Below are 14549 nucleotides of genomic sequence, written 5' to 3'. Positions count from 1 at the left end.
TCTTCCCTTAGCCCCAGCCATTGCTGCAGATCCTTCCTCTCTTTGTCCCTTTGGACATCAAAGGATTGTGAGGGGACAGCCCTGGAGAGAGGCTCCTCCCTGCTCATTAGCCTCCATAAAACAGGACCTCACCTTGGCTAGCTGTGCTTGGAGTCCCATCCTCATCCCAGGCACTCTTGACACTGGATCTCAGAAGGAAAGGCTTTTGCTTGCTTCAGGAACTCGGACCTGCTTTTGAACTGGACTATTTTGGCTCCCCTTGTAAGGATTCTGGTGGCTCTCACAGCTGTGCAACTTCCTAGACTTCACAGTACATGGAAAAATGCAAGCTTTGCCAGGTAGGTGACTCCCTTCTGTTCCTTAGTGCGCGGGGAGGTCCGAGAGTTATGCCCAGCATGCGCATCAATTTTAGAGCATAAGTGCTCCTTATGGGATACCAACATTTATAGTAGCGTGTGTGTGGCCGGAGGGGATTTCCAAATGTTTTTGTGAGAACAGATGGCAAATTGTGGTTTTGAATGTTCTTTGTGAGCCTTGGAAGATCTTTTGTAAGAGTAGCAGAGGTTTGCTAACAATTCTGCCCAAAATTCCCTTCTCCGCATCAATGTGTGCAATGTGATCCCTCACTGAGGGACAGAGATGCTATCTGTATATTGGCTGCAAAGGACAAGGAGTTCCTTTGGGCCGAAGGCCACAGAAGGTCTGTAAACATTTGTTATATTGCTCAGAATAATTCTGATACAAACTATGCAGTTTTGCCTGACCATGTGCTTTCTCTGCCCTTTGAAAGTATAAACCCCAAGTAGATGTACGCCACAACTTCTACCAGCTTTCATGCCCAAACACAGCATTTTTCTGTTTTCGATAGGGTTTTGTTTACTTTGTTTTTCTTCATCAGCCCTCTTAGCATGCTGTTAACCTCTTCTGCTCTGTGTGCTGTGGTCAGATTGGGCGCAATGACAGATCTGCACCAGGAAACTAAGAGCCAAATTCTGAACTCGGATAGACAAGACTATGTTAATCCAGAGGCACTGCCTTTGTCAGGGTAACTGAATCCCAGATTTAGGCCTGGGTTTTGCTCTGCACGGGAAGGAAACAACTATTTACCTCATTTAGGTATGCGGTTCATTTACGCGTTAGAAATGGCTGGGTACTCGTGGCTTCCTTTCTTCACCTCTGCAATGTGTTATTTTGTCCATAAGAAGTAAAATATATGTACAACAGCTCAGATAATTTCCACTTTCACCATTGCTTTTGTTGTTTTTAAAGCAGTCCACGCTATGTTGAGCTTGATTCATACTGATTTCTGCCACATCAAGAGAATTTTGACTTTAAAAACAAAAGAAGAATGATGAAAGTCACTATATTATGCTATTTTACCTGGTCAAAGATTCCAATTATTTAAGAAGTCATCTCATTTTCTCATCACATTTTCTCATTCGGTTGCTTGTAGCGTGGGACCCTACAGAGCATCAATATTCCAGGTGATGGCTGTGCACGTCTGGGAAGCGAGGCCACCGCGGTGTAGAAAAGCATTGCTTGTGCTATTGCCAAAAGCACCGCAGTTGGGAGAAACGGGGTGTCCTCCAGAGGGTGGGACGTTTCTGTTGCCATTTATAGGGTTGGAGAACATGGAGGTTTTTGGTTATTGGCAGGATTAATTTCTCAGATAGCTTTATATATTGATGTGAATTTCTTCCCTGTGGACACTAGATAGCTGTTAGCTTTAGATTCCTTTACCGAGAGGGTAACAGTGACAAATGTAAAAGTAGCTGATTTTGGTGAAGGCAGGAAACACCTTTCGCCTTGGTGGAGCTTTCCCAGTGTCACAAGCCCTATCCTACACTTTGCAGGATGTTATGACACTGTCTCGGTATCTGACAATTAAATGAAGGATTGCTATAGATGAGTGGATTATTTTCTAGCATCTTCTATCTGAAGCTTTTTTTTTTTCTTTTTTCTTTTTTTATATTAGCAAATATCACTGAATTGACTCCTGTTTCTCTTTCTCTCCTTTCCTTCTCCAAGGCAGGGAAAAGATAGGAGACAACCTTTTCTAGGTACAGAAACTGAAGCACAAACAAGCTGCTGTTATTCATATAAAGACTTTGAAATCAAGCATGGAATAGATTGAAGAGCTCTTAATTTTCAGTGCCTGCCTTTATCACTGCAGCCTTCTTTCTCTTCATCTTAGCATAAAGAGTATGTTTTAAAATACGCCACGTGCAGTGTTACCAGCACAATGATGATAACAACGAATACTTTCAAAATAGTTTAGAGCTAAAAATTCTTGGAAAATGTTTAAATCTCTTGAAAATAATACTTAAAATGAGATCTAAGTTAGCATAGGAGGGGAAACAATAGAAGTACAGATTTAACAAATCTGGTTCGGTGCTCGGACAGCCTGCTGCCACCCTCTCCGTGGCGTCGTCCGAACGTGCGGCGTCTTTGCGGGGGAGACGTGCGCCTGAGTCTCGGCGCTGGCTGGACGGGTGCAAGGTAGGAGCGGGCCCGAGCGCCTTGCCCGTCGGCCTTTGGCTCCGCAAAGCAAGGCTGGAGGAGATCCTGCAAACGGATCCACTGCTGCGGAGCGCCTTGAAGCGGGGTGCCCGGGACTTGCCCTCTGTAGACTTGCCCCCGTGGGGCTCCGTTCGCAAGCTCGTACCCTTCTTGTGGCCCAGACCTGCACGCAAGCTGCTGATACCCTGTTTCGCAGCCTCAAGCTGTGCACCCAAAAGGCGCAGCGTGGAAGACATGAGCTAGGTTTTAAAGTCTTTGCTGCAACGTGTGTTGAGTGCGCAGCCCTTTCCCCCTGTCACTTGTAGCATCTCGCTCCTGCGGGTTCATTGTGGACTCGTTTTGGTAAAGCCTGATTATAACGTCTGCCTTTGATTTTTAATTGACTGCTGAACTCCTTTCCCTTTAATTCCTTTTGACTTCACTGGCAGTTTCCCCTTGATAAGAAATTCCAAGATCGGCTTTGTTGTCGTCTCATTTAGCGGCGCTGGAATTGGCGTACAAAAACGTTAATTGTAAAATACGTTTGAGGGAAGGAGCGAGCATCTGTCTGGCTAATCGGAATCTGTTTGTGTGCCTTTGCGACTGGATGGCTCCTGTGGGAAATCAGCCTAATTTTATTGTAACTCCTTTTGATACATGTGCCGCACGGAGCTACCGAATGCATCGTCTCGTGGCAGCTTTCATGTCTTTGCAAGAGGATATGAGGGAAGCTTTAGTAAGAAGATGTTAACAGGCTAATCTTAGTGAGCAAGCTAGGTGTCACTTCTTAGCCAGTTCATTAATGTTGGATCAAAGCAGAAAAAAGGGCAGAGCGTCTTTTTTTCTAAAATGCCTAAAGACCTTCAAAAACCAGCAGAATTATGTTTAAATGTTTTTTACTTCCTAATACTGTGGAAATAACCCCTTAGGCTCACATTGGGTTGCTTTTGTAGAAAGACGTAGCTTTCTGAAAAGAAACTGTTTTCTTTGGAAATAGTTACCTACTTTTCATGCGTGTTTGTTTAAAGACGTTACTCAGGGAAGCTGTAACAAGGTGATAAGTTCCCTCATTTCTGATCTGCTCTGAATAAGACCTGTCTAAGAGGTAGAAAAATCTGCCTTTTAAGCAAACAGCAATGCATGGCTGCTAATACATCATCCAGCAAAAGCAGCTTGCCCCCGTTAACCCAAGGACAGCGCTGCTGCTCTGAACGCCCGCCAGGTCAGGAGTTAGCAACGCGTCGGTCAGGCCAAAGAGCAGTGTTAGCAAAGCCTTGCTGGGCACGAAATCTGTCCACCACCAGCTACACCAGGTCACGTTTTGGACTTAGAATGGAACTGAGTTTTTGCTCTGGGCTTTTCTGTACGGCAGCAACAATCTTGCATGCATTACAACGATATGTTCAGAGCTCCTATGGAAGGTTTTTTATCCAAAAAGCTTTACAATGGAGGTCAATACCATCAACACTGAATATGGTTTCTCCAGAATGATTCCCCTTTCCTCTTCCCCAGGACCATAGTTGGTCCTCTGCCTGTAATTGAAAATGCAGTTGCGTTGCAGATGGCTCCCCTGACTTGCCATGGTGGTATCCTGAAGAGAGCCCCCTTCGCCACCGTCACGGGCTTCTCAGCACCCTCCGTCGCCAGGTCCCGCTCAGCCAGCCCTGCTGCTCTCAGAATAGTCCATGGTCTGGCTCTGCCACCTCCCTTTCTTATCTCCACTTACATTTGGGTCTCCTGTCTGTCCCTTCATGGTCCTCTGGAGGGTTTTTTCACCTCCACTACCATCTGTCTGCCATTTTCCCCCTTTACCCACCGGTACACTTAAAATCTGCCCAGTGCTTTCAGCTTTCATTTTGTGCTCGTGGTAAAGTGGTTTGTGTAACCCTGATCATAGCAGAACAAGAATAAAAGTGGATTGTGGCTACCAGTCTGAGCTCTGCAATAAAGGAAGTCACGCTGAATTTGTACAACAGATAAATCTTTACAAAAGAACTTACTGGCTAAAAACAAACCTGTTGGAAAAGCCCTTCTGCCTACTGAGCCTACTAAGAAAACCTCTGCAGGCAGATGATCAGTTTTCTTTGAGAAGTTTCTTGTGGCATAGACTCCCCAGGCCTTGGTAGCACCTGGGACCTTCATTAATAAAATCACAGCATTCAGCTACCTGAACTAAACCGGTCCCAAACGCTCTGCAGTAATTTGGGGTTAAGAAATATTGCAACCAGACAGGAGGAGGAGTGAATGGCCAGATCTCCGGAGCCACCCTGTTACAACAGCGTGTGAAATTAGGTAGCTCCCTGCTTCCAGGCACTGGTGCTGGGTGGGCTGATGCGGGTGCTGCTTCTCGGAGCTCCATCTCTGAGCACGATGAGGCTGCTCCGTGCTGGCTTCCCTCATGTCTGTCCTAAGTTACTGTGTTCTCTCTCTCCTGGTAGACGTGAAAGCGCCGTGTGACGCACTTCCTTCCCCCAGCCTGGAGCCCTACCCGCAGAGCTCCATCGTGGTCACCCTCGAGGACATGGGTCTGTGGATGAAGTTTCATCAGATAGGAACTGAGATGATCATCACCAAATCCGGCAGGTGAGGGAAGCAGTATAGCTGTCTACACCGCACCGCTCCAAGCTGTTTTCAGAAATCTCCAAGTGCTCGTTTTTGAATGATGGCTCTTAAACTGTTTTTTTAGCCAATTATTAAGAACTGCTCTTTCAGGATGTCTTAGAAGTCCAAACTGTGAGGTGTGAAAGGTCACTGAGGGGCTAACGTGTTGAAAAAACTTCTCTACTCTGATCTCAGCACTTACACTGATGTTCTTCCTGTTGCTGTGAGGTTGTTCTGGAAAGTGTCCTAGACTTCCTTTGCCTCAAACAGTCATTGGCAGAAGCAGAGGAGCACTAAATATCTGGCTTTGATTCTGCATTTGCAGACAAGAACGTGGCCTAGAAGAATAAGGATCTGTGCGCACAGGCTACCCTAAAATTTAAATCTTAGTCACGTATTATGGAGCTTGTAGTGAAAGAGTATGAAATTTTAATGTATTATGTCAAAACTGCTGTGAGCTGAAATAACCTCTCCTTTGAATAGGGAGGTAGGTGTCAAAGGCTGTTTGCAATGTCAGAAGATAAGAGGTAGTAGGAAGTACTGGAACAGAAAGCTAGATATACCTTCAGATGAGTGCTATCCACACTGGCAAATGCTCTCATCTGTGCTCCACGTCCGTGATAGCTGCAGAAAGCTAGGAAGTATGTCCAAATTTTAAATATTTTGAGTTTCCCACGGTGGCATTACAGAAATCAGAAGAACAAAAGCAATAACAGTATCAGGTTATCAGTGACTGCTACTCTGTTAATGCCTATTCCATCTAGGCCCACAGGATTAGACAATCAATACATTAATAAGATGGTAAAAATGTCCAGTAGCTGGTCTGCTGAAATACTGCCAGCACTTTGCACAATAATGAGTGGACGTAACCTGATGCTTGATTAGGTCACTAAACAAAAAAGGCTTTTTACAAAAATCCTTACACTGTGCATCTAATTTCTCCTTCAGACGAATGTTTCCACAATGCAAAATCAAAGTCTCTGGCTTAATCCCATATGCCAAGTATCTCATGCTGGTAGATTTTGTACCAATGGACAACTTCAGGTACAAGGTAAGTACTTTAAATAATAAAAGTTGTGCTGTCCTTCCATCTTTCCCACTGTGGGGAAGTTTACTATGTGAAAAAAGAGACACAACAAGCACCTATTACAGGCTCATGTGGGACTCTCGTGCATCCCCTTTGTTTAAAATAAATTAATCTTCATGCTTCACTGGCCAGGCTGATAAATAAATTATCTTCGGACCAAGTTCAGAAGTGGTTTTCTGCCTCTCTGGACAAAGTTCAGAAGTAATTGGTGGATTTTCTGCCTATCTAGAGTTATCTAGCATTTACTACTTTTGCATGGGTAGCAGCTGGAAAGATGCCTAATTTTCATTGTAAACAGTACAATTTTGATCATGATTAATGTCAGACTTCTCTGACAGCCATTCAGAGAGAGAGAGGAAAAATGAGGCCTAAACTCGAAGATGTTTCAATAACATGATCATGACTCATAAGAGAGAATCTGCTACCTGTCAGGATTATCTGCCTTGGGGAAGTCCATGAAATCAGATGGTGAAACAAAGTTGTTGGGGCTTCCCTATAATGAGAGCAGGTCTTTCAAGCTCTGGATTTCCTTCTTTCCCTCCACAGTGGAATAAAGATCAATGGGAAGTGGCTGGAAAAGCAGAGCCCCAGCTCCCTTGTCGCACCTATGTCCACCCAGATTCCCCAGCTCCTGGCAGCCACTGGATGAAAGAACCTGTCTCCTTCCAGAAGCTGAAGCTCACCAACAACACTCTGGACCAACACGGGCATGTAGGTTGTAGCTGACCTTGGTGCCGCGCTCGCTGGGATGTGCTAGCTTGGAATCTGTTGCAGAGAAACAAGTTAGATTTGTGAGAAATTAGATGATGTGGAAATTAAAACATATCCAAGTGCCCCCACTTCCTTCCTTCGCCCAGCCCTTGTGCCCTCTTAACGCCCTGCTAGGGAAGGCGTTAGTCTGTAGTGTCACTATCAGGGTATGGCAGAGCCGCCAGTCCCAGGGAGGCATCCCTGATTTGAAACAGATGTCCTGGGAGTCTCCACAGGAGACTGCGCGGCGCGTTAGCAGTGGTTGCATGTGGAAACCTTCTCCTTTGTCTGTCTCTGCGCCAGATTATCCTCCACTCCATGCACCGTTACAAGCCTCGCTTCCACATTGTGCAGGCAGATGACCTCTTCAGTGTCCGCTGGAGCATCTTCCAAGTCTTCAGCTTCCCAGAGACTGTCTTCACGTCTGTCACTGCTTACCAAAATGAGAAGGTACAGTGTGCAAGCGCCACCCCTTGACACGTTGCTAAATAGTCTGTCCTTAGAAATCTTGTAAAGGAAGGTGTCTCCTCTGAGCTAGTCAGCGTGGGCACCTGTGGCAGGGGAAGGAAATAGGCACGTGAACTTACTTAGAGAAGTACTTAGAGATGACATCCACTCTGGGATGAGATGAATCATGCCCATTAACTTACTGAGTGCACTGTCAGTGATTAAAAGGACCCCAGATATAGTAAAAAGTCCAGATGTAGGTACTGACCTTGTGTATTTCTCTAGTCAGATGAATCCCACCCTGGGGAAGTCCCTTGGGAAGTCACTTCTCTCTGTATGTGTTCCTAATCAATAGAGGGAACTGTTGTAAGAGCTCAGATTCTGTGACAAAGACACCCCCAAAACCCCCGGTCAAGCTGTTGTGATAAATACTGAGATGAAGGTCTTGAAGGAGTGAAGAACCCAACCACTCACCGTGACACTGAATCATATTCCTTTATTTTAAGATCACAAAACTCAAGATTGACAACAATCCGTTTGCTAAAGGCTTCCGGGAGCATGGAAAGAACACCCGAAGGTAAACTGTTTCTTATCTCAATTTATTTCTAACTCGTGTTCACTCGTGAATTTTACCCAAGTCCATTGAGCAAAAATATACCAGTGCTAGCTCTGCAGAGCCAGCCGTGTCCTGCAGGTTGCTTTCATCTGTATCTGGGAACGATGATGCCCCGTTGTGCAGCTGCCTCCTGAGAGACTGGGGGAATAGGAGGAGATACAGGATTTCCTACAGAAATGTGGGAGATATGACAAAAATGAGACCTGCATTCCCTGGCAATTTGGATCTAGACTGGCGTCTGACATCTGAATAGCTGCAATAAAGGGAGTCCACAATAGATCACTGTGTGTCTTTGAGATTAACTTGATTCCGACATTCAGAGGTTCCCTCCTCTCCTCTCCTCTTCTCTCCTCTTGAGTGGAAAAGCATCTCTTCTAACAGGAAATTTTATCTGCAAGAGGGAAGTTGGATACCGCTACCAGTGAGGTCTTCTGTCTGGTCTGAGGGCAGCCAATGGGTGAGAAAAAAACAAGCTTAAATGCAGCCATCAATAGAGATGAGAAAAAATGTGGGTTTTTTTCCTAGCAGAAAATGTTATGAAAAAACATTGAGAAAACATTTTGTTTTGCGTTATTTTATGCTTGAGAAAAATCTTATTTCCTGATGAAGAAGGCCACAACTGATTGATTGATTGATTTTAATTTAAACAGACTTTGAAAATGTCAGGGATTTTCTTTCTCCTCCTAATAGGACTATTTGGACTATTTCTGGTTAAGCTGAGATTCATTTTCTGTTCAAGGAAAATGCTTTTGAGCAAAAAAACAACCATGTTCTACACACGCCTTGTATGCGTCTATTATGTGCATCCAACATCAGCACTGCGTAACTGTGGTCCCACCAGTGCCAAAACCGCCAGTGCCGAGGTTTCCGTTTTGACTGTGCCTTCTGTGCAGACGCGAAGCGAGCGAGCCCTTCACTGGTGTGTCGCCAGTGCCCTGCGGGTCAGGGTTCCCGCCGGGAGCCCGTGCTCGTGGCAGGCAGCACGGCCGGCTCTGGAATTCGACTACGGCAAACGTATATATCCCTGAGGGCCCCTCGGGCTGCTTCGCTTGGAGAGATGCAACTTGCAAAACGTCGGGGAGGCTTGCTCCGTCCTTCCTTCTCCCAGGGCCGTTGTCCAGCAGCCCTTGCACGTTTATCTCAGTAGAAAGCTTTCTTGCAAACTACCTCCGTGTACTGTTTCTTTCCCAGGGAAGGACGAGCCAAGTGCCAGAAACCCAGTCCAGCCAAAAGCCAGAAGAGGAAACTGCCCGAGGAAAGGGAGTCTGGTGCTGAGGAACGTGGTAATATTGGTAACAACAAACCCGGAGAGTCACTTCCTAGCCGTGGCCGGGCCACGGGGAGGAAAAGAGGCAGTGGCCGAGCTCTGCCGTGTCTCCTGTCAAACAAGAGCGGTGTGTCCCTGTTTAAAGGAGATTTTTGCTGTATGCGGCTGGGAGGGGAATGGTGCAGCCTGGCCGCAGCTGGGCTCTCAGCCCGCTCTTACACACTGCGTTTCGGACATTGTTTCTAGCAGGCAGGAGATGCGCTGCCTTCCCCTGCCCTGCGGAAAGGCAGCGCTTCGGGGGAGCCCCGACACCGGGCAGCGCTCAGCTGGGCAGAGCGGTGGGCTGGGGAGCTGGGGCAAGGAGCCCGAGTGCTCGCTTTGCCTGGGTCAGAAGGAGGACGAAGCGAGGGGGTCCCTGACGCTCCGTTGCTCTGAGTGACCGGCGGGAGCCTGCTTCCGAGTGACTGGTCGTTGCTGACCGCTCCTCAGCTCTTCCCTGCGCCAGCCTCCCGGGCTAGCGATGCTTTGGGAACACGCGCGATTGCAGGCTGTGCTTTCCTAACATTTTGTCTTCCCTAGCTCTAGCAGCTTGCAGCATAACCCGCAGCTGCCCGTTGCTTTCTTCGTTCCTTCTGTCTTGGTTCTCATCCGTGCAGTTGTGCCAGCGCTGCTGTTTGTGCATCTGGCTTATGATGCAGACTGGGGAGTTGATACCATTTAAAAATAAGCTTTACTGCTTCTGTGAGGTTATTTTTAAGCCTGATCGTTCCTTGCTCCAGTTCACAGTGCTGCTTGCGCAAACAAGGTAGCGGCAGGACGGAATGGCACAGTGCAAGGGCAGAAGGAGCCAGCAAAGGGCTGGTCCCTTTTGGCGATACGGCTGCAGAAGCGGTGTTAGTGCGATCCCCCCCCGCCAATCCTGCCACGGTCCCGCTGCCAAGAGACCGTCGTGGGCTCTGGGCTCTCTCGCTTCCCCCCCTCTCATTTTTTTCTGTTCTCTCCTTTCCCCGCTGTGAGTCAGACTTTGGGAAAGATGAGAACGTGGATGTCAAGGAAGAGAGCAACCCCGTCGTGGTCAGCGGCGGATACCCCTTCTGGGTGGCGGAGCAGAACGGCAGCCATGCCTTTCCCGCGGCATCGCCCGCGCCAACCGACCAGCGGGAGGCTCCGGCCAGGGAGCAGCAGGTGCCTACGCCGTCCTACCAGGCATACCGGTGAGTCCCACCCGTCTGAAGCCATCTGTGATTCCCCATCTCCTACTGGGTATTTCTGAAGAAAAAGAGTCAGTGGGATTTGCTGCTTTTTTTTTTTTTTTTAACTTTAAATCCACTGTTTCTGGGCATTCTTGTGTCTTGGTAGTGGTCCATACTTCCCTGTCCTGAAACGCTCTCCCAGCCAGCTCCGCATGCTGCAGACCTCGCGTGCCCTTTGGAGGGGTGGCAGGGCTGAAGGGATTTTTCCCTCTTTGTTCCCGTTGCTAATTTGCGCATGAGTTAGAGCGAGCCCAGGCCAGAGCTCAGGCAGAGCTAGGGCGGCCTGGCCCGACCTTCTCTGGCACTTAGTTTTCTGTGTGGGCGACAGCAGGGCTTGGACTAACACCCATGCTAACAGCAGAGGGAAGCGGCAGGCGAGGCCGTGCCTGCGCGGGGGGGTTCCCGTGCAGCGCGCCGAGACGCGAAGGCACAGAACAGCCCTGCACGGACACCCCTGCCCTCCCCTCCGATACGCAGTGTGCATGAGCGCACCCTAAATCCACACTCCGGCTCCTGGCACGCTGGTTTCTGGAGGCCGGGCACACGCAAGGAATAGGGAGTCGGATGCAGAGACAGGTTATCCCTGTAAGCACGCTCGCTTCGAATGGATGGTGGATGTCTGAAATGGCAGGGGGAAGAGGGCACGCTTAGGGCTTGCCCTTGCCTTGCCCCCGGGGACCTGTGTGGGTGGTTTCGGTGGTTTCTGGCGGCAGCAGGTTTGACTCACTCTTCTCTCTGCCCTCGGGCTCAGCTTCCACGAAGCCGGGGATGCCCAGCAGCTGCCCGCCGCCCGCGACGTCGCTGCCCTGAACGACTTCCGGGCAAGGTGCCACCCCTTGGATCTCGCCACGGTGCCTGAGCACGACTCCAAACAGCTCTCGGAGGGTTTCACCAACCTGCCTCCGCTCCCGCCGCCTCTGCCTCCTCCCCAGGACTATGCCGGCGTGGTAAACATGGCTATAGACTCTGTCGGGAAAGCCGGGGCCCGAGCGCCGATGTACAGCCCGTACGGCGCCGAGCAAGGCCTCGGCCAGTGGATGGTGCCTTCCCACAGCCAGTACAGGGCAATGAGCTACTCTGCCTTCTCCACGGATTATAACACGCAAGGAGCTTCGGGACATGCCCATGGGACCGTGGCAGAGTGGAGCCAGTACCCGCTGTTCCCGTATGCCTGCTGGTGAACCAGGAAGACCCTTCCCAATGAAAAGACTGAAGGAAAATTGTAAAAGATCAAATTTGCTCTGGAGTGTTACCTTGAAGCCTTGTCTACACTGGGCGAAGAGGCATTGCAGCAAACGGTGGCGCAGGACACCTCCGCTTCCTTGTCTCCTTGCCCAGCAGCCCTCTCTGGTGTTTCACAAGCAGCGGCTGAGCTGGCGGCTGCACCAGCTACGTCAGTGCAGCTCCGACTGAATCAACGTGTTCTGCAGCGCTTTCTTTCCAGCGGGAGTAGGAAGACACAAGAACTGCAAGAGCAGCAGTTAAAGAGCTGCCGAACTCAGTCCCAGGCCGTGTTTCCATCTTGCATTTGGAAGTTTCCAAAACCCTTTCCTCCCAGGACATGCAGGCAAGGAGACAGGGGCTGAGGAGTTTCAGTGAGCCTTCAAGGTGGCCATACCAACAGTTTGGTCATGAAGCTGTAGAGAAATCATTGCAAGGACAAGCAAAGCAAGCAATCCTGGTGTCCCCTTGAGCAGCCTCCTCACTTAGTGTAGTCAAAGCAAAGCTAGAGTCTTGCCTTTCTTCCAGCAGCATGTGACAGTGAAAGACGCAGCAGTGCACATGTTTCTGGAGCACCGCTGTGGGTCACGCAGGCAGGGGAGAGTTGGTCCCCAGCAGGAGAACCGGCAGCAAGGCTCTGTGCTGTGTCTGTGTCTCCCTCATGCCCGTCCCTCTTCTGTCACCCCTAGATTTGAGGTTAGTGGAATTCCTGCTGGCCGTGGAGGGGTCGTTCCCAGAACTTGGGGGCTGCTCTGGGGGTCTCCAAAGGCCTGTGGTTGTCAGTGATGGAGCCATGAACAGCAGTGTCACTCTGTGTCACTCTGACCTCTTCCTTGCCAGGGGAAGGAAGTCTTTCACTGTGAACTTCCTTCTTCCGCCCCCCACCCAGCACCCCAGAGAACATAATTTATAGTTGTCGTTACTGTGCTACTCTGAAAACGTGTTGTCAAACAGTTCTGAGCAGCCCGGCTTTGCTCGTTGGGCATTTGCTTTAAAATAATTAATATCCTGTAGGCACTGAACTGTGTGCCGCGTTGCGTGGCCAGCCGGGGCGCTCGGCACCCGCCGGGCTGGCGAGGGACGTCCCTTTGCCGCTGTCCCGGGGTCTGCAGGGATCCGCTTGGATGCTGAGAGGCACCGGAGCAGCTTCACCTCCCTGTCGCTGCGGTCCCACGCTCTGGAGCGGCAGCGAGCAGCCTGCACGTCGTGTCGCAAAGAGGACGGCTTTAATCTTCTCGTGGGACGGAGGGACCATCCCCGTTTGCCCGAGTGACAGACCGGCGGCGATGGAGTCCTAAAGGAGCACAGACATTTTCCTAGGCGTTATTTAGGGTATGTCGTCTTGTAACACTTGAAATAAACTGCTGTGTGGTACGTAGCCGTCAGCAGGCAGCGAGATGTGTCACGTCGCGTTTATGCCAGATGGCTTTAACTCGGCGGCCTGTGTGTGCGTCTGCGTGCAGCAAGATGTCGTTTCTGAGCAGATCTCGGGAGGGGGGGCTGCGAGCGCCGGCGCGTCAGGACCAGGAGAGGCGCAGAGGTGCTGAGCCGTGTTTATTGTCGTTAAAACCGCTTTGGGAAAGCGCACGTTTGTGCAACTGGGCTCCAGGGGCAAGCGACCGCCTCCCGCAGGTCGTGTGCTGCTGCCGGGCCTTGCAGCCCGACGGGGCCATGCGCAGAGCAGGCGGCTGCGCGGGACGGGCCGGGACGGGCAGCACGTAGGGGTCAGGCGTCGCCGCGCGCGGCCCGGCCCCAGCAGCGATTTACGCTGCCGCTCGCGACACGCAAGTGGCTCGCTAAAAAGTAATCCGGGCTGGGCAAAGAGAGCGGAGGAGATTGCTTTTAACCCCGGAACGGTGTGATTTGGCGTCCGAATGCTGGCCGCGCGAGGGCAGGTCGGGTGTAAAAGCCTGTCCTCAGCGTTAGGGTGTTTTCCAAGCCTTCAGACTCGCTCGGCGGGTGCCGCGGCCCCCAGCGCCCGGGGGTAGAGCTGGTTTGGCGGCCGGCCGCTGCAGCGGGGGAAAGGCTCCAGCCTCGTGCGTGGAAGGAGCCAGTAATTTCTCAGCTGCCGCCCAACGCCTTCCCCTCCTCGGCGGATCGTCCCGCTTACTGGAACCGTCCCTTCATCTTCCTCTCCGGCTGCCGCAGCTTCGAGGCTGTGCAGCTTTGCTGTTCTGCGAAGCCTTCGAATGCGCCGCCGTCGCCGCGCGCTCCAGGCTCCGCCGCCGCCTCCCTGCGATTCCCCCTCTCGCTTTCTTCAGCTGCGGTGTTTAAGGGTCTGTACGAGCTTGGCTGAGCGCTGGTTTTGCGTGCGTGCGCGCTAATGTAACGCCTCTCTGACGGCTCTGATGAAAGGAAATGAGGCTTGCGGAAGGCAGGCCCTTAAGAGCAATAAAATAAACACTTAAGTGTGTTTTTCATGTCTCTATCTCGAGCGCCCCAGCGGCTCCACGTTAGTCACGGTACCCGGGCCCGGCACGGCGTGCGAGACACATGCCGTTGAGCACAGCGTTCGCATTCAGCCATCCCGGGTTATCTCCTTGCGGTGCCAGGTCTGACACAGTCTCTTGTACTAATTCCTTGCAGCATATTTATTTTCTGTAAGTTTTCTGCTCCTCCTGTAGGAGAGTTACGTAAGGATAAGGGCGAATGGGCTATAAATGGGATCTAGGTGCATTTCCCATGGGAAGTAAAGATCCTGATTTATTTTGGTTTCTCCTACTGCTTTTTGCAGCCTTAAGCTTTGTCCAACCCTGCTTCAGTGCAGATGGGAACGGCAGTGCAAATCCGCTCCTGCCGGCACTGCGG

The 14549-nt window shown here is 50.4% G+C and overlaps 1 protein-coding gene across 1 annotated transcript; it reads left to right on the top strand.

Annotated features, from left to right (window-relative positions):
- Window positions 1-322: 322 nt before the first annotated feature.
- LOC106486246 (T-box-containing protein TBX6L) lies at window positions 323-13082 on the top strand. The gene is made up of 9 exons (XM_013944798.2): window positions 323-338; window positions 4938-5082; window positions 6049-6151; window positions 6734-6898; window positions 7241-7387; window positions 7891-7961; window positions 9192-9283; window positions 10289-10481; window positions 11272-13082. The coding sequence occupies exons 1-9, from the start codon at window positions 323-325 to the stop codon at window positions 11699-11701; spliced, it is 1362 nt and encodes a 453-aa protein (XP_013800252.2). The 3' UTR covers window positions 11702-13082.
- The last annotated feature ends 1467 nt before the right edge of the window (window positions 13083-14549 follow it).

The sequence above is a fragment of the Apteryx mantelli genome, chromosome 17 (assembly GCF_036417845.1).
Source record: "Apteryx mantelli isolate bAptMan1 chromosome 17, bAptMan1.hap1, whole genome shotgun sequence".
NCBI lineage: Eukaryota > Metazoa > Chordata > Aves > Apterygiformes > Apterygidae > Apteryx > Apteryx mantelli.
This window is presented reverse-complemented; position numbering and strand designations above follow the sequence as displayed.

What these genes read in the sequence shown, in the direction of transcription:
- LOC106486246 (XM_013944798.2), top strand. An exon ending in CTCTGGACCAACACGGGCAT is followed by an intron (nt 6,899 to 7,240) that starts GTAGGTTGTAGC and finishes TCTCTGCGCCAG; the next exon opens with ATTATCCTCCACTCCATGCA. An exon ending in CTGCTTACCAAAATGAGAAG is followed by an intron (nt 7,388 to 7,890) that starts GTACAGTGTGCA and finishes CTTTATTTTAAG; the next exon opens with ATCACAAAACTCAAGATTGA.